The 16,878-nt window shown below is 59.0% G+C and overlaps 1 protein-coding gene across 1 annotated transcript in view; it reads right to left on the reverse strand.

The window, feature by feature from the left end:
• PPARGC1B (PPARG coactivator 1 beta) overlaps nucleotides 1–3,892 on the reverse strand; it is a 47,183-nt gene extending 43,291 nt beyond the window's left edge. Inside the window, exon 1 of the mRNA XM_058035061.1 lies at nucleotides 3,749–3,892. Coding sequence (XP_057891044.1) covers nucleotides 3,749–3,832 — 84 coding nt within the window. The 5' untranslated portion in view covers nucleotides 3,833–3,892. The remainder of the gene's footprint in view (nucleotides 1–3,748) is intronic.
• Nucleotides 3,893–16,878: the final 12,986 nt, after the last annotated feature.

A 16,878-nucleotide genomic window follows, 5' to 3' on the forward strand; every position in this document is an offset into this window, starting at 1 on the left:
TGAGACAGGGCAGGGATGTGAGGCAGGCAGGTGGGGGAAAACCCTCGGTGTAGGGCACCCCTGAGGTGGGGAACACAGGTCAGAATCCCAGGGGGAAGGCAGGCAGGTGTGGGGGCAGGCTCTGAGGGGCAGGTTCCAGCCCAGCCCTCCTCTCCCTCCGGCTGCTCTCTCTCTCCTGGCTCAGCTCAGACTCTGCTGTGCTCGCCAGCCTTCACAGCCTGATGTTGGGGACAGCCAGGGGACAACCAGCACCCCCAGCTCCAGCACACAGCCACCAGGACACAGCCACCCTGCTTCCCAGAAAACTTCAGCCTCCTCCAGCTCTGCCACTGCAGCAGCCCTTCGACCCACGCTGCAGCAATGCAGCTGAGGATGCATTTTGCACAGGCCCTCGGGCTGTCCATCATCCAAACCTACCCCAAATCTTCGAGAGAAAAGCCACAGAAAGCAGGATATCGGTCAGCTCAGTGAGGACTATCAGAAATCAGAGATGCATCCCCACTTCAGCACTAGAAATGCCAACCCAGCGCGGGCTCGCTGTGCCTCCTGCACTCATCGATGGATTAAGCTGTTAGCAGGAGGCTGGGAAGTTAAAGAGGGAATATTGTATTTCAGTTCATGTGATCTTTAAACATCCCTCTGAGAAGCAGCCTGGCTTCTTTTTATTATTATTTTTCCCCCCTCCTGCTGCACTTTGTTTGGGGTTTTTAAACAAATTGAAGCCGTTACAGCCACAGTGCTCCAGCCTCTCACAGGGATGCTGAGAGCTGCTCCGTGGTGCTCTCGGCAGAGCTGCCTGGCTGGCACTTCTCAGCGCCTGGTGCCAGCAGATGAACCAGCTACAACCAGCTTCATACCTCTGAGCAGCAGAGTTGCACAAAATGGATTAAGGAGGCCCAGAAATGACACATTTTGAGGCGCAGCAGAACAAAATCACTTTTTTTTTTTTACTTTTTTTTTTTGGGAATAAAAAGGAAAAAAAGAGAAAAAAAAAATGGGAAAAGGAGCTGGCAGGAGAAAGGCAGATATCAAGTGAAAAACCCTGATTTTCTTTCTGTAGCAATGCAGGTACCACGTGAATCATCGCTGTCCTCGATATGTAAATAGAGGTTAGCTGGCACCCTCAGCACAAACCCTTGTGAATAAGGGACTGATGCAGATACCCCTGGTGCATCTCCCTGAGAGCCATGCTCAGGATTCCTCCCCTGGAGGGGAAAGGATCACCTGGCACTTGCACCAACTGCGCCCTTCTCACAACCTACAGCAAAAGCAGGACAGGGAGAAGCCGGGGCGAGCGAGCAGGAGAGTCCCAGTTCCTCAAAATTTCCACGAAGGAAACGGCCACTACTCATCATCCCGTGGCCTCCTGACAGCGCAGCCTCTCAGGACAACCTGCTCCGTGCTGGGGCACTGGGGTCCCTGGGGCAGCAGCCTGGGGGCTCCCCGGAGGAGGCAGTAACCCAGTTGTAAGCAGAGGCTCGTACAGTAGTAATGGGGAGAGACGTCAGCGCCAGCCCGGCCCGCCTCCCGCTCCCAGTTAGAAGCAGCATGTGACAGAGCCAGGGCTGGAGCCTTCCCCCAGTTTCATCAGAGGTTAAGGTACAAGCACAACACATGCTTACAACTTCAGGCGGTTCTTAGCGAACGCATGCAAATCATAGCTGGGGGGGGGCTGTTTTTTCTTCCTTTTTCCGTCTTCTCTTTTCTTCCCATCGCAGCCCTGAGCCCCTCAGCGCACGTGGGGACAGAAGAGGAAACGGAATTATCGAAAGCAGGCGCCGGACGGGAGAGCACAGAGGGGCTGCACGGGAGCTGCAGCGAGCTGCAACGCTGCCCCCGCTGCTCCTCTCCTCCCACACCTGCAGATTTCAGAGCAGCGCTACCTGTGCTGCTCCCTCCAGCAGAGAGCACGCCGGGGGCCGGGAGAGAAAACAGGGGACACAGCCAACAGCGTTTCATCAACATTGTCTCCTATCAGCACAGGCCATTACACAGTTCTAAATTTTCCAGGGAATATTCACAACATGGTGGGCATGCACGAGAGAGATGTGACAATTCGTATAATTTTTTTTCCCCTCTCTTAGCAGTCGCTTTTTGCAATAAGATTCTTAAATTGGCACATCAAAGGCTGACCAAAAAGCAAAGAAAAAGAGAAACAAGGCTCCAGGCACATGCTGCAACCGTAAGGGCTTTTCATGTCGTGGTTAACACACTGAGAACAGGAGGGTTATTATAGGGAAGTGGAGCCAGGAACTTTCACCTGCTCAGGGAGCAGTGGGGCTGGTGGAGGCTGCAGCCTTTGTGCCATTCTTCCAGGGGATGGCATCCCACACATGCAGCCCGCTCGGGGGACAGTGTCCCACACAGCCAGCCTCCTCTCCTGCAAGCCCATGGGCTCCCTCAGCAATAACAAAATGGAAAAAACCCACAAAGTGCTTACAAAAATCTCGGCCCACTTCTCACCTTTCCTGACCCTCCTGCTGTAATCAACCTGTCAGCAGCTCTCGGTTAAGAAGCCAGGCTGCCTCCCCCTGCTCTGCCCCCAGACGCCGCCCGGTCCCGTGCCAAGCCGGAGCGCTCTGGCGCTGGTGCAGGCGGGCAGAGGTGCCGGGACTACATCAATCTGGCTGGTGGCAAGCCCTGCCTGGTTCTGGCTGGCACACGCACCGCGGGCAAATCTGATTTACCAGGTCTCGAGCCCGTGTTTGTTTTGAACCCAAACGGCGGCAGGATTAGCCCAGGTCCCGTCCCCCACAAACACACACGCTCCTGGCTGTTTGCAACCGCGGGGCTGAGCTGGTGAGAGAGCAAGGGTTGGGATGAATGCGCTCGCTTCACAATCAGAGCTATTTTGTAATCCGTGGTTATGAAAGTGAAGGGTCGGGGGGGGATGATAAATAACTACAGAAAACTCTTCCCACTAGCAGCAGCCTCATCGAGCCGACTGCGAAATGCGCGGCCGTGCTCGGGCTCAGCCCCGGCTCCGGCTCCTGCCCGGTTTATTGTATAGCGCCTCTCTTGCAGCCCCCAAAATGGAAAAGCATGCGAGCCCTATAGCCAGCACGGCTCGCTCTCGTGATCCCGCCGGAGCTGCCAAGGAGCCTTAATCTGATTTTAATACCCGGCTCCGTCCAAGACACAGCCCATCCACATTTTGGAGCCGGCGACTCGCAGCACCGAGACCCCTGTCGCTGTCGCACCCCCCCTCCCCAAACCTCCATCCCCCAAGATCCCAGCCCGTATGCGTGGAATTGACGCTCGGCATGACTCATCCCACAGCCCGGCTCTATCAGCCCCCACCGCGCAGCCCCCTGCGGAGCCCCCCCCACCACCGCGCCGCCCCCTCCCCACCTCCGGGGGAGCCCTAACAACCGGGGGGTGCTTCTGCACCGAAACCCATCGAGCCGTCAACTTGTCCCCTGTCCCCCCAGACTGCCGGCCGATGGGGAGTCCACGTGCGAGTGGTGCTGAAAGCGCCGGCGGGGCTGCGGGGCTGCGGCCGCCCGGGAGCCCCGGGAGGGGCGCGCACAGCCCCGCGGGCGGCCGGCTCCGCAGCCGCGGAGAGAACGGGACCGCCGCACACCCCGGGCACCCGGCGGAACGAGCCGGGCCCCGCAGCCCCGCTCCGGCAGCGCCGGCTCTTCTCTTCCCCGGGGTGCCCCGGCAAGCAGCGGGGGGGTCCGTCCAGTTCCCCCCTCCGGTGCAGCGCCGGGGAGTCGCGCAGCAGAGCCCCCCCCGCGCCGCCTACCTGGCTGTCCGCTAGGTAACTGAAGACGAAGGAGGAGAGATCCTCGTCGAGCAGAGAGCTGCAATCCGGCCCCGGCTCCGCCATCTTCCACCTCCGGCTGGGGCTGAGCACCGAGCATGCAGCAGGCGCGGCGGCGGGAGCCGGGCGGCCGGCGGGGCGGGGAGCGCGGAGCGCCGGGGCGGAGCCGCCCGCAGCCCCCGCCCGCAGCCCCCGCCCGCAGCGGCTGCGGAGCCGGACACGGGGGGATCGCTGCGAGGAAGCGCCCCGGGGGCTTTGCGGACACGCGTGGGACACCACTTCTGTGTGTCCCTTGGAAGTGCCACCCCGTCAAACAGGGGGTGCCACCGGCCCCTGGGTTGCTCCGAGTTTGGATGTGTAAGCGTTGGTGCAGCGGGTCAGACCAGGGGACACATCCAGGCTCTCTCTGGGGCTTTTAAAGTAGTTCCTGCAAGAGCGCCTTCCCCAGGGACACCACACGCAGAGGGAACACACTTTGAGCAGTGCCACTGTGCACACCTTAAAATTGCCAGCGTTTAGAAGTGGGAGCATGCAACAGCGCCAGGCACCTCTCCACAGTCCCCAGATCACCCCATTTGGAGTGATATTTGGAGATACAAAAGCCCTGAGAGGGGCGGCTGCGCCAGGAGTCACTTCCAGGCTCCGTGGGTCTGCATGAAGTGGGACCAGGGGACTGCAGTAAAGAGTAAAAAGGAGCAAAAGATCTTCTGATTTTCCTTGTTTTCATTTCAGCTGCGGCTGTGAGCATCTTGATGTCACGCACGTCATCTTTCTGTCTGGGGTTTTGAGGCGTATCCTAAAAGCCCTTTCAGAAATAATTAATGATGGGACCAAAAATCTCATGAATGTTCTATTTACTTACCCGTAGCAATTACATGGGAAAGAGCAGGGCTTGGCACTGCAGCCTGAATTAGCTGATACACAACCAACCAAGTGGCAACACCTGCAGCCTAATGGCTCCAAATCCTTGATTCCCCTCAGAGTGCCTAGGCAGGCCTGCAGGGTCACCATAAAGAGCTGATGGAGCAAAGTGATGTGGAGCTATCAGGGTGGGGAGCTCTGTGCCAGGCTCTGAGGGGTGAGCAGAAAGTGCTTCTTCCTCTGGCAGGAAAGGCCTGCCCGTGTTCTCCTTGCTGTTGTTTCAAAGGCAGAACTGTTTCCATGCACTTTTTAAATTCCCCTTTGGCTCAGGACACGTTGTGAACACCAGGCAATGGAGCAACACTGGGTTTTCCCTGATGATCCCGAGCCTTGCACCAAAGGGAGATGTCAGGAACAGCGTTTGTTGTGTCACACTGATGAGAGCTGCAAGCCAGAGTGGCCTGGCTGCGGGATGGGACAAAGCAACTCTTCCTCGTTGCTGTGCACTCTAGTACTAATTACTGAGTGCCAAAACACTTACCCAAGGTGCTTTTCTGGCTGCCCTGCCAGCACTGAAACTTCTCTTCCCATGGGTGGGAGGCCTGGGCCCGGAATGCCCTGCCAGGATTCCCAGTCACAGCGGGCACAGCACGCTCAGCAGGGCCAAGGAAGGAAATTGCCTTCCTCTGGGGCATGTGCAATTCCTTGAAGACTGGCGCTCAAATTCCCAGCTGAGCCCACTGAGCAGTGATCTGCATTCCTTTCCTTGAAGAAGATAAAAGTGATGAGGGCTATGGTGTGATGAAGATTAGCGGGGAGCAGAAGGGAGGTTTGCCACATCAGGGCTGGAAGGCCTCACCACACCAGTCCTTTGGGAGGAATTTGTTTCACAAAAGGCGAGGTTTGCACTTGTGTATCTCGTGATTTCCTTTGCACCATCTGCACTCAAGTCGGAAGTAACATTCGTGGGAATTACTCGTCAATTGTCATTCAAAAATCAAGTTGTGCATAGCTGGGTTTTTCAGAAATACCTTTTCCCTTCTGGTCCTTGTACAAGAACATTTCCCTTTCTTTCTGATGGAGGAGATGAGCCCTTCCCAGCCTCCATCCTGCAGGACACCCCTCTGGCAGCAGCCGCCCCCAGGCGTGGAGGAGCATGAGGAAAGCAAAGCTCAGCCTGCACTGCCCCATTTCCCCTCTGAACAGACAGGTGAGGGCTTCTTCCAGCCCTGCAGCAAAACTGGATGTGATATTGGGGTCCTACCCCCTTGTGCTGGGACGAGGATAGAGGACAGCAGAGCACAATGGGGCGTCTTGGCCAAGTGGACTTTCTGCTGCTTCTGGGTTTCTGTGGGATCCTGCAGGATGAAGTACAGCTGCTGACGTGGCTGCAAGTTGTTGTTAACCTGCCCAGCTTCAGCTCCTGACTGCTCTGGACTTTTGCACAGTCCAAGCATTTTTCTGTGCCTTTTGGTTCTTTTCACCTATGAAATGGAGATCACACCGCTTCCCTGTGTCCTGCAGCTTCTGGAGGAACTGGTTGAATAACACTCATAAAAAGGGCTTCGGAAGCACCAGGAGAGAGGAGAAGGAGGACAGGATGTTATAAGTGGTGTTGTCTCCACCTTCTCAGAAGTCAGTCATGTGGCAGCCTCAGAACCAGCTGCGGTGGTAGGGATGGTGGTGGTGTGAATGGGACATCGCACTGCCCGTGTCACACACCTGCCCTGTGCACAGGACCTGGCCAGCTCTGCCGTGTGCTCACAGCTTCCCTCCTCAACCAGACCCCGAGCTTCGAGAGCAGGGCAGCTGCTGGAGCTCCAGCTCCTGCTGCTCTCTGTATCTATGGGCTCCAGGAGGTGTCAACCCCTCTCGAGCAGAGTTAAACCCCCTGTGCCCACCCTGGCCTGGCAGCCCTGGCTGTGCTGGAGTGCCCCGTGGCACCACGCTGCCTCTGCAGCAGCAACTCGATGCTCAGCCCGGAGGGGCTGGGGATAACATTACCGAGGTAAAATATAACAGGAAATCTTGCAAATGTCCTTTCAAAACAACAGCGAGCGAGTAATGTCATTGGGCCAGCGGTCAGGAGGGGACAGGGTTTGAAGGTACCCTGCGCCTGCCAAGGGCCAGGCGTGGGACAGCGGCCGGAGCCAATGAGCGCCGGCTGGGCAGGAGCCACCCCGGGCCCGCGGCCGCCCGCCTCGCTCTCACGTTGCAGCTGCCTCTGTTTGTGGATGGCAGAATGTTGTAAGGAGCGGGCAGTGAGAGGCAGCGGCAAATGGGGCTGCTCCGAGGACTTACAACACCCGCAGCCCCCGCTGGTGACACTCTCTGCTCGGCACTCCCGTGACACGGGGCACTGGAGCGGTGGCCGCTCTCACTGGGCACGGGGCAAGGCTTTGTGGGCTGGCAGCAGCTCCGTGAGCCGCTGCTGGGCGAGCTGGGGGCAGCTGAAGGGGAAGGCGTCCCCAGGCTGCCCAGAGCCCTGCCCTGCAGCCCTCTCCATCCACACAGGCGTGCACAGTGCTCGGCAGTGCCATGCCCAGGGTTTCGCTGACTTTCTCTGCCTGGCTCCCTTCCACGAGCTCTGCTTTCCTTCCCCACAGCCCTGCTCAGCCTTATCCTTCACCTGAGATCATGAGCACAGGGACAGTGTTGCTTTCCCTCCATGCTTTCTGTGCCTCATTAGCTGTGTGCACCTGGGAGCTCCTGTCTCCTCCTCCTCCTCAGTTGGTGACAGGAGGGCTCTGTTATGCTTCGTGGCCAGCAAGGAATGAAAGTCTGATCTCCTCTCTGCCGCAGGGCTGAGGGACTGGCCCCTGGGGCTGGAGGGGACCTAGGAAACAAAAGTGGATTTTGAGGGCAAGGTGGGCTCCTGGCTCTGAGATGCAGCTTGTCCAGGGGGTAAGGCTCTTTCCCCGGAGCAGGGGCTGCTGCAGCTCTGTCAGAGGAGCCTGTGGCCAGCACTGAGGGCTGAGGGATGCACCCATGCAGGGGATGCTGTAAGGGCTGCAGCCTGCCCCACCCTGAGCCTGCCCCGCTCCCAAACTGCAGCCTGGAGCGTGCTGGGGAGGCAAATCCACACAGTTATTGCAGAGAAAACCTGTCAGGAGACAAATGTGATGGCAAAGGAGCAAGAAGGGGGTTTTGTGGCTGCATTGTTGGAACAGATGGGAATTTCCTGGAGCAAGAGGCAGCGGAGGGTAGGGCTGGCTGCTGCACGATGGCTCACGCTGCCCACCAGCTGTGTGGGCCGAGCAGGGGACCAGGATGCCCATTGACTCCTTATGGCACCTTCAGTGACTCATTTGTCCACAGAAGCAGCACACCCACAGCAGCTGAAGCAGCCTGTCCTCCTCCCCAGGCTGCTCTGGCACAGCAGGGCCAGCCGGCCCCTTCTGCCTGGGGATGAGAGGCTGGCAGCAGCCCAGGGCACTCGGCTCATGCTGTACCTCGCTTCATCTGGGGGAAGGAACACGCTGTCAGAGCCCTTGCACTGCTCCTTCTGCACTGCCTGACATCCCAGCCTGCAGCCCCAGGCTGCCCCTCGCTGGTCCAGGGCTGGTGCCCCCCGTGCTGCCCAGAGCAGCCTGGCACAGGGCACCAGCCAGCTGTGGGGCCGGCAGGATGGCACCGTGTGCTTCGTGTCCCTTCCACTCCATGTGAGCTCAGCTCTCCCTCAGCCCTGGCAGCTCTCACACTGTGCTGCCAGTGTCTGTCACAGCCCATCCATGTCAGCCCACTGGCCTCTGGCTGCCCCCCGGCCTCATCCCTGCCTGCTGAGCTGCCTGTGCTCCTGGTGCTGCTGCCTGGGCTCCCCTCACTGCCCGTGCCTGCCTGGCAGGACAGCCCCAGGAGCTGGGCTTTCTCTCTCCTGTACCCCCACCATCCCGCTGCCAGGAGGAGTGGGGGGCACTGGGGTGGCTGGCTGAGACCAGGCTGGCCTCATCCTCCTCTGCTGATGGCTGCGAGCAGGGCAGCTCCTCCTGCCTCTCGCTGGAGGCTGCTCAGAGTCTGGGTGCCTCTCTTCCTCTCTCTGTGTTAACTGCCTCGTCCCAGAGACGTGCCATGATCACCAGAGCAGGTCCTGATCCTCCTGCACCAGCAGAGCTGGCCAAGGCAGTGAGCAGTGGAGGGAGACGCCGTGGATCTGCAGCACTGCTGAGCAAGGACTTGCTGTTCCCCAAGCAGCTGTTGCTGGCAGGGATGTCCATGGGCATCTCCTGGCTCGTGACTCCCAGCGTGCCAGGCTGGCTCTGTCTGTCCCTGGGCCTCCATCTCGCAGCACCCCGTCCTCCTCTGTCACCAGCTGTCCCCTGAGCATCCCCCACAGTGACTGGCCACCGTCCCAAGCTCCTGCAGCCCTGCCTGGGCACGAGTGGTGGGAAGGGGCTGGTGCTCAGCTCCTGGCACCCTCTGAGCACAGACACTGCTGTCAGAGCAGAATCCCCTCAGCAGGTGTTTCCCCCTTGCCAGGCTGGCCAGCAAAGCCACCCTCAGCACTTTGGGGAATTGAGGAGTCAGTGGGGGCTGGCTGTGAGGGGCGGGCAGCGGGCACTGGTGCATCTCCCAGCCCTGTGCAGACACTGCTGTGCTGCTCCTCAGCGCCCTAGCACTGTCTCCCTGAGCAGGAGACACTTCAGCTCCAGCCAGTGCTATAAATAAAACCCCGTTCTTTTATCCCGCCAAATAGGTTCTCATTGATTTTACCTATTCCTCCTCTTCCCCCCGAATCCCTTTGGAATGTGAAGTCGGCTGTGGAGGAGCTTGGGGAGCCGCCAGCCCGGCTGGGGAAATGCCACCCCCTCCAGCCCCTCTTCCTGGGAATAGCTGCTCTCTCTCTGGGCAGGCGGCACCGCTGGAGGAGAGCAAACGAAGCTCCCTGGTGGAAGTTTGCCGGCTAATTATTTATTAATGTCCTGGCAGTGCAATCACCGGCAGCCAGGCAGCCCCTGAGCCCCAGGAGGAGGAGGAGGAGGAGGATGGAGAGCTCTGCTGATGGGGCTTTCTTGCTGAGGGTCTCGGGGTGAGCTGACACCGCTTTGGTGTCCGGCTGCTCCGGTTCCCCATGAGGTAAAGGGGGCCCATCCCAAAGGGGACCATCCCAGAGACCCTGGGAAGCACTGAGGGCTGGCCCCAGGGTGGCCCTGGTCCCTTGTGGCTGATGGCAGCTGTGGGGCTCAGCCCCCCCAGAGCAGGCAGCGTTTGGATGCTGACTTGCTGCAAGCAGCTCCTCTGCACACAGGAGCTCCCCGTGCAGGGATAGCAACAGAAATAATGCAGCAAATCACAGCTCGCACAGCCTCCCTGGCACTTGAAAGCATCTCGAGAGCTTAAAAAGCTGCAAGATGCTCTCATTCCCATCCTCTCCGTGCTCCTGTGCTTAGAGGACGGGGGGAGCATCAATTTCCCCGGCAACGGGGCCCGGCTCGGGCTCGGTGCGGGAGGCAGGGCGGCCTCGTGCTGCCCGAGCGGGGCTCCGGCTGACTCATCGCCATGCAGTATGCAATTACCACGGCGAGTGCGGGCCCCTGCTGTTCCGCACAGGTATCTGTGTCAGCCAGGGCTATTTCCAGCTCTCCCCGCTCCGCAGAGAGGTAAGAACAGAGCCGCCTCGCTCCTCCGCCCGCCACAGGCACGGGCACGAGTTTCCCGGGAGCGGCGAGCCGGGGGGCTGAGGATGGCATCCCGAGAGCCCCAATTGCACAGCCGGGGGAGGAGAGATCCGTGCCACTCATGCCCACGCGTTCCGCGCTGCTGCGGCCGCAGCTCCGGCTGGCAGCGCCCGGGGCTCGCAGCGCTGGCACCGGGCATTGACAGCGCTGCGAAAGGAGCAGCACGGACGGGATAAAGCACAGACTGAGAAATGCTCCGGCCTGGAGAGGCAGGGGAGAGAGCGGGATAAAGCAGGGATGGGATAAAGCACAGACTGAGAAATGCTCCGGCCTGGAGAGGCAGGGCAGGGATGGGATAAAGCACGGACTGAGAAATGCTCCGGCCTGGAGAGGCAGGGCAGGGATGGGTTAAAACAGGGATGGGATAAAGCACGGACTGAGAAATGCTCCGGCCTGGAGAGGCAGGGCAGGGATGGGATAAAGCAGGGATGGGATAAAGTACGGACTGAGGAATGCTCCGGCCGGGAGAGGCAGGGCAGGGCAGGGATAACGGGAGCGCAGCGGTGAGAGGCAGCGCCTTTCCGTGACCGAGCAGATAACGGAGCCCCACAGCTCTGCCTCTCCACCTGACGCCGAGTGCCCGCCGTGCCCCAGCAAGCTGTCGAGCCAAACTGCACTCAGAGAGTGAGAGTTTTGGATTCCCAAAATGTTTGCCTAAGATTTTTCTCGCTGCTTTTCCCGCTGGTTGCCGTGAGCTGGAATTGGGGAAAGCCTCAGGTGTTGGGAACACCTGGGACAAGGATGGAGCCCTCCAGCCACAAGCCTCGATGGTGGCAGGGTTTTTCCAGCTGGGGCTGTCCCAGCAGGGCAGGAGCTGCAGCCCCATCCCCGTGGCCATGAGCAGAGGCAGCTGTGCCATCACACCAGTGCTCAGACTGGGAAGCACTGGTGTCCCTGCCTGGGAAGGACGAGTCTGCCCCGGGGGAGCAAGCCCAGCCTTGCACAGCCTTTGGGGTTTTCCCGAGGTGCTGGAGGTTTGCTCACTTTCCCCAGGAGGATATGATATGAGAGGAGCCTCCCCATGCAATGGAGATGTGCCTTCTGTGGGTCTGCCCAGGGTGGTGACACGATGGGTGTGTGACATCCCTGAGCCCCAGGGTGCAGCCTGTGTGGCAGGGAACATTCTAAATCCATTTTCCCTGCCCTGACAGTGAGCTGTGGTCACCCCCCAGCTGGGCTCAGGTGGCTGGGCCTGCGGGGCAGGTGTGGGGGAAAATGGAAAAAGAAGGGATGGATACATCCAACAGTCAGGCAGGCTCTGTGCCTCAGCATCCCTGTGGCCTTTGCCTGACCTGTGCCCACCAAAGCCAGGCCTGGGAGGGGGTGAGGCCTCAGCCAGACCTGTGCCCCTGCTCCGGGTGCCAGGCTGAGAACAGCACCCAGCCTTTGTCCTTCCCACAGCCCTCACTCAGCACGGGAGAGCTGCTACAGTATTTCACTGGAAAAACCACATTAATCATCCTCAGCACCGCCTCCCTGGCCTTTGTTACAGTTTGGTGCCCCAGCAGCGGCTTTAAAAGCATTATTTATTTTTAATAAAAGCTGATCTAAAGAGCGGCGTTGGCAGGATGATAAAAATAAAAATGCAGTGGTTGTCACAACTGTCAGCATCCCTGGGAATGGGGTCTGGCAGTGCCCGGCTGCCTTCCCCCCCAGCCTGAGTGGCTGCACAGGAAAGGAGAAAACAGCCAGCAGCACGTGCCTTGGGCAGCCTCTGTGCCAGGAAAGCAGCTCCTGCTTCTCAGTTTAATACACAGGTGCACTTCTCCAGTGTATTTGTAATTTTCTAAATGTTTAGCAACTTTAATTTCATTTACTGCATGAATAAATGAGCAAATAGGACATATACAAATGTTGGGAAGTAAATTAGCTTAAGTCTTTTCATTAAAAGAACTATGTGTTATTAAAACATCTGTGTTGCAATGTGCTGATATCACATTAGCAACAGGAATAAGAAATCCTGTTTATCCCTAGGAAACTAGATTTTCAGGGCATGGATCTGGCAGCGAGCACCGGGGCTGAGGCTGTAAACCACAGTGCCTGGCAGCATCTCCAGTTCCCCAGGGAGCCCTGCAGAGTCACGGGGCAGCATTCCGTGTCCCAGGCTCCAGGGCAGGCTGAGCGCTGCATCCCCAGGCTGTCCCTGGAAAACTCTGCCCAGCCCCAAGGCAGGGTGCATCAGGCAGGGGGAGAGGAAAGCGTGCAGGAATTGAGCAGGAAGGATGCAGGAAGGATGCAGGAAGGATGCAGGAAGCACACCTCACTCACTTCCTGACCATCTCTTCTCTTTCCATGCCTTTTCCTTCAGGCGGACGGGAACAAAGCTGAGCAGGAGGCCCTGGGCAGAGCCCAGCCCAGCTCTGCCATCCCTGCTGCTGAGGCTCTCTCAGCCATGGCCAGCCTGGCGGCTTTCTCTGCAGAGCAGGGTCAGGGAGCTGCTCCAGGGCTCCTCTCAAGCTCAGGTTTCTCGCTGGCTCTTCCCGAGGAGCTCCGTTTGCAGAGCCCCGTGAGCAGCAGGGTTTCAATGCTGTCTGGCCGAGGCAGAGCCCAGCCGAGGCTGGGACAAAACAAAACCAGCATTCACGGGCAGTCATTGAAATTCCCAGCAGCTGTTCCCAACCAGCACACTCAGGTCTGCCGTCCTTTGCTGTCCTCAGGCACTTCCAGGGACATTTTCCTGGGTGGCAGAAGAACAAGTCCACCCATGAACAGCATCCCTCATGCTCCTGCTCCTGCCCGATGACACCAGCCCTGCTGGGGTGGCACTGCCCGGTTCGGGGGTCACTCAGTGCCAGCTGGGTGCCGCTGCCTGCAGACACCCCCAGACCCTGCCCTGGTGTCTCGCAGGCACCTCTCGGGCTCCAGCTCATGCCCATGCCCTGAGGCATCCCCTGCTGCTGCCGAGGCCGAGCCGGGCTGTGGGGGGGGGCAGCCCAGGCTGTCTCCATCACCTGCCCACAGCAGGAGAGCGGGCGGGACAGCGGGAGAGCCCTCGGGCATGGAGAGCCAGGCACGGCCACGGCAGCCCCAGCGCCGCCCCAGGCTCGGCCACAGGAGGCAGAAACTGCTCGGGCACGGGTTTGGGTCAGGCTGGGGTTAACCCCAGCTGTGCCTGGCCCTGGGGCAGGCAGGGGCACGCCGGGCCGGCAGCAGGAGCCAGCACACTCGGGGAGCCGGGGCTGAACGCTGCCTGCAGCCCCAGCGCCGAGCTGCAACAAATGAGTTCAGTGGCCTCAATTTAATTCCCTTTTGGACACGGCGGGAAAAAGATATTAAAGGAAGGAGAAAGAGAGCAGGACCCTGGACTGATTGGTGCTGGGATGGGATGGTGAGCTGCAGACAGGGGTGAGCCCTGGGGCAAAGGGGGCTGTGCTGGCAGCAGGGATGGGGTCACAGGGACAGCACAGGGGGTGTCACTCCCACGATGTGCCCAGTTCATGTAGCTGCAGCCACCAGAGCAAGGGTGCACCAAACACAGGGCTCCTCCATCCCAGGAAATCCATGGGCTGCAGGAGAGAGCCCCTGTCCCCCTGCCCTCCTCACCCACGGTGTCCCTGGCACTGGGGCACACCCAGCCAAGGGCAGGCTGCCAGGGGGAAGGTGCCACTTCCAGCCCTCCGGAGCCAGGACTCCGATTTCAAAAAATAAAGTGAGGTTTTCATCTGCATTTGCTTAGCGGGGTAATGACTTTATTTCTGATGCGATGCTCTGGTCCCTGATGGCTCAGGCACGGAAAGGGAGAGCTGATAAGAGTGAAGAGGCCCGGCCAGAGGGATGCTGGTGGCTGCTCTGTGCCTGGCATTCCCCACCTGGATCCCTTCCAGGGGATTCCAGAAATGCTGTCAGCTCTGGGAGCTGCACTGTGGCCATGGGGAGGGCAGCAGCTCGAGGAGGTGAAAGCCAGCCCTGATAAGAGCTGGGCTCTGCCCCGTTATGGCTGTGGGGAAGGCACAAGAGCAGCACAAGGTATTCCATACTTGCTGTGACCTGCCTGGGTCACCCTGTGCCTCTGGCCTCATCCTCTTTGGGAGGAACAAACCCTCCCTGACACCCCTCTGTGCCCACCCCATGCCCTGGGTGGCTGCTGAGGCCTGGCAGGCAGCAGGGAATGTCCCTTCTTGGAAGATCTAATCACTCCCAGAGCAATCCAGCTCCATTCCTCCAGCACAAGAAACAACCGATGTGTTTTGCCTGAGGTAACTGCTTTAGACTGGGAGGGCAATCCCAACCCCACTGCAGCCAGCTCCCCCCAGCCTGAACAAGACGTGTTTTCTTTGCTGAGGAGGAAGGCGGTTTCTCCTCTCCCCCATCACTTGTTCCAAGTTTGCCAGTCCCACAGAGACATGAGCAGAGCTCTGTGCAGCTGGAGGGTTAACATCTCAGCTCTTCCAAATAAATAGAAAATGACCCAGTTTCTTTATTTTCCTCTTTTCCCAAAGTCCAAACACCCAAAAAATGAGACGGTAAGTGGAAGCCACAAATAGATTTCATGTATCCTGGCAGAGCTGGGAGATGAAAGCAGGGAAATCAGCTCCTGCCTCCCCTGCTCAGACCTGGGAATGGTGCAGCACATCTTGCCAGGGGCTCATTTCCCTGGATTAACCAAGCAGGAGAGGTTTTGGGTCTGATCCCAGCTCGAATCCCCATCCCTGGGGTCCAGGCTCTTCCCAAGCTCTCCCCAGAGCTGCTCCCATCTGCCTTGTTCCAGGCATTAAGGTGAGTGGCAGAACGTGCCCAGCCTTCAACCATTCCTATCACGTCCCATCTGGAGACAGAAATCTGCCTGCTGGCTTCACAATTAAAATTGAAATGATTTGATTATGGGGCTTCATTAGTAAAAACAAACACCAGGCAGCCTCCCTCCCTCCCTCTCCCCGCATCCCCGCCCAGCCGTTCCTCCCTGGGGCTGTTTTAGGTAAATCCCAGCCGGGATGCGGTCGGGATCACAAAAGGCTTCGTGTCTGCAGCTCGGAGCTCCTGTCGGGAGCAGCCTGAAAGAGGCAGATTTCAGACCCACAAATCTCCTTCGGGCAGGGATGAAGGAGCAGCCCCGGTGGCTCGATGGGCTGCACGGAGTGCCCAATAGAGCAGGGAAGGGAGCAGGGAGGGGTGCAGGATGCTTTCTACCCCTCTGGGTGGTTCCCAGACTCTCTGGGTCCTTTCCATCCCCTCTGGATGCTTTCCATCCCCTCTGGATGCTTTCCATCCCCTCTAGATTCTTTCCAGCCCCTCTGGATGTTTCCCAGCCCCTCTGGGTGCTTGCAGACCTCACCAAGGCGTTCTCAGAGCTTTTTGGCCTCCTGCCTGGACTCCATCCCCTTCATTCCATGAGTCTCTGCACCTCCACACCAACCTGGCCTTGTCCTTGCTCACTCCCTTTTCCTTCCCTGCAGCTGCAGCATCCCATGGGAAGGGCTGAGCAGGCTTGGAGCAGGCACGGAGTAAGCATGGAGCAGGCTTGGAGCAGGCACGGAGTAAGCATGGAGCAGGCTCGGAGCAGGCACGGAGTAAGCATGGAGCAGGCTTGGAGCAGGCACGGAGTAAGCATGGAGCAGGCTTGGAGCAGGCACAGAGTAAGCATGGAGCAGGCTCAGAGCAGGCACGGAGTAAGCATGGAGCAGGCTCAGAGCAGGCACGGAGTAAGCATGGAGCAGGCTCAGAGCAGGCACGGAGTAAGCATGGAGCAGGCTTGGAGCAGGCACAGAGTAAGCATGGAGCAGGCTTGGAGCAGGCACAGAGTAAGCATGGAGCAGGCTTGGAGCAGGCACAGGGTAAGCATGGAGCAGGCTTGGAGCAGGCACAGAGTAAGCATGGAGCAGGCTCAGAGCAGGCACAGAGTAAGCATGGAGCAGGCTTGGAGCAGGCACAGAGTACATGGAGCAGGCTCAGAGCAGGCACGGAGTAAGCATGGAGCAGGCTTGGAGCAGGCACGGAGTAAGCATGGAGCAGGCTTGGAGCAGGCACGGAGTAAGCATGGAGCAGGCTCGGAGCAGGCACAGAGTAAGCATGGAGCAGGCTCAGAGCAGGCTCAGAGTAAGCATGGAGCAGGCTCGGAGCAGGCACAGAGTAAGCATGGAGCAGGCACGGAGTAAGCATGGAGCAGGCTCAGAGCAGGCACAGAGTACATGGAGCAGGCTCAGAGCAGGCTCAGAGTAAGCATGGAGCAGGCTCAGAGCAGGCTCAGAGCAGGCTGCCCGCGGTGTGTGCAGATGCTCCAGTCCCTAAAGCATTGGCAGTTCTGGGGGAAGCAATTCAATCACCCCTCGGGGCGTTGGGAACAGGCTGTGCAGGCTGGAGAGGAGGAATGCCAAGGGAGGGGGGCTCGGGAATGCTGCTGGGCTCGGGTGCTCTCCCTGGGACTGGTTTTCTCCAGCAGTGGCAGGACCAGGGGAATGGTTTCCAACGGCCAGAGAGTAGGGTTGGGTCAGATATTGGGGAAAAATGGAAGTGTCGCCAAGGCAGTGGCACTAACAGCATTGCTGTCCTACCCTGGCTCGCCTTGTGGGCTAAATCTTTAACCAGATCAAGGGTTTAACTTTATCAGTGGCTGGAAAAACGTGGCACCACTTCCCTGGG

This window comes from Melospiza georgiana, chromosome 15, assembly GCF_028018845.1.
Source record: "Melospiza georgiana isolate bMelGeo1 chromosome 15, bMelGeo1.pri, whole genome shotgun sequence".
In the NCBI taxonomy this organism is placed as follows: Eukaryota; Metazoa; Chordata; class Aves; order Passeriformes; family Passerellidae; genus Melospiza; species Melospiza georgiana.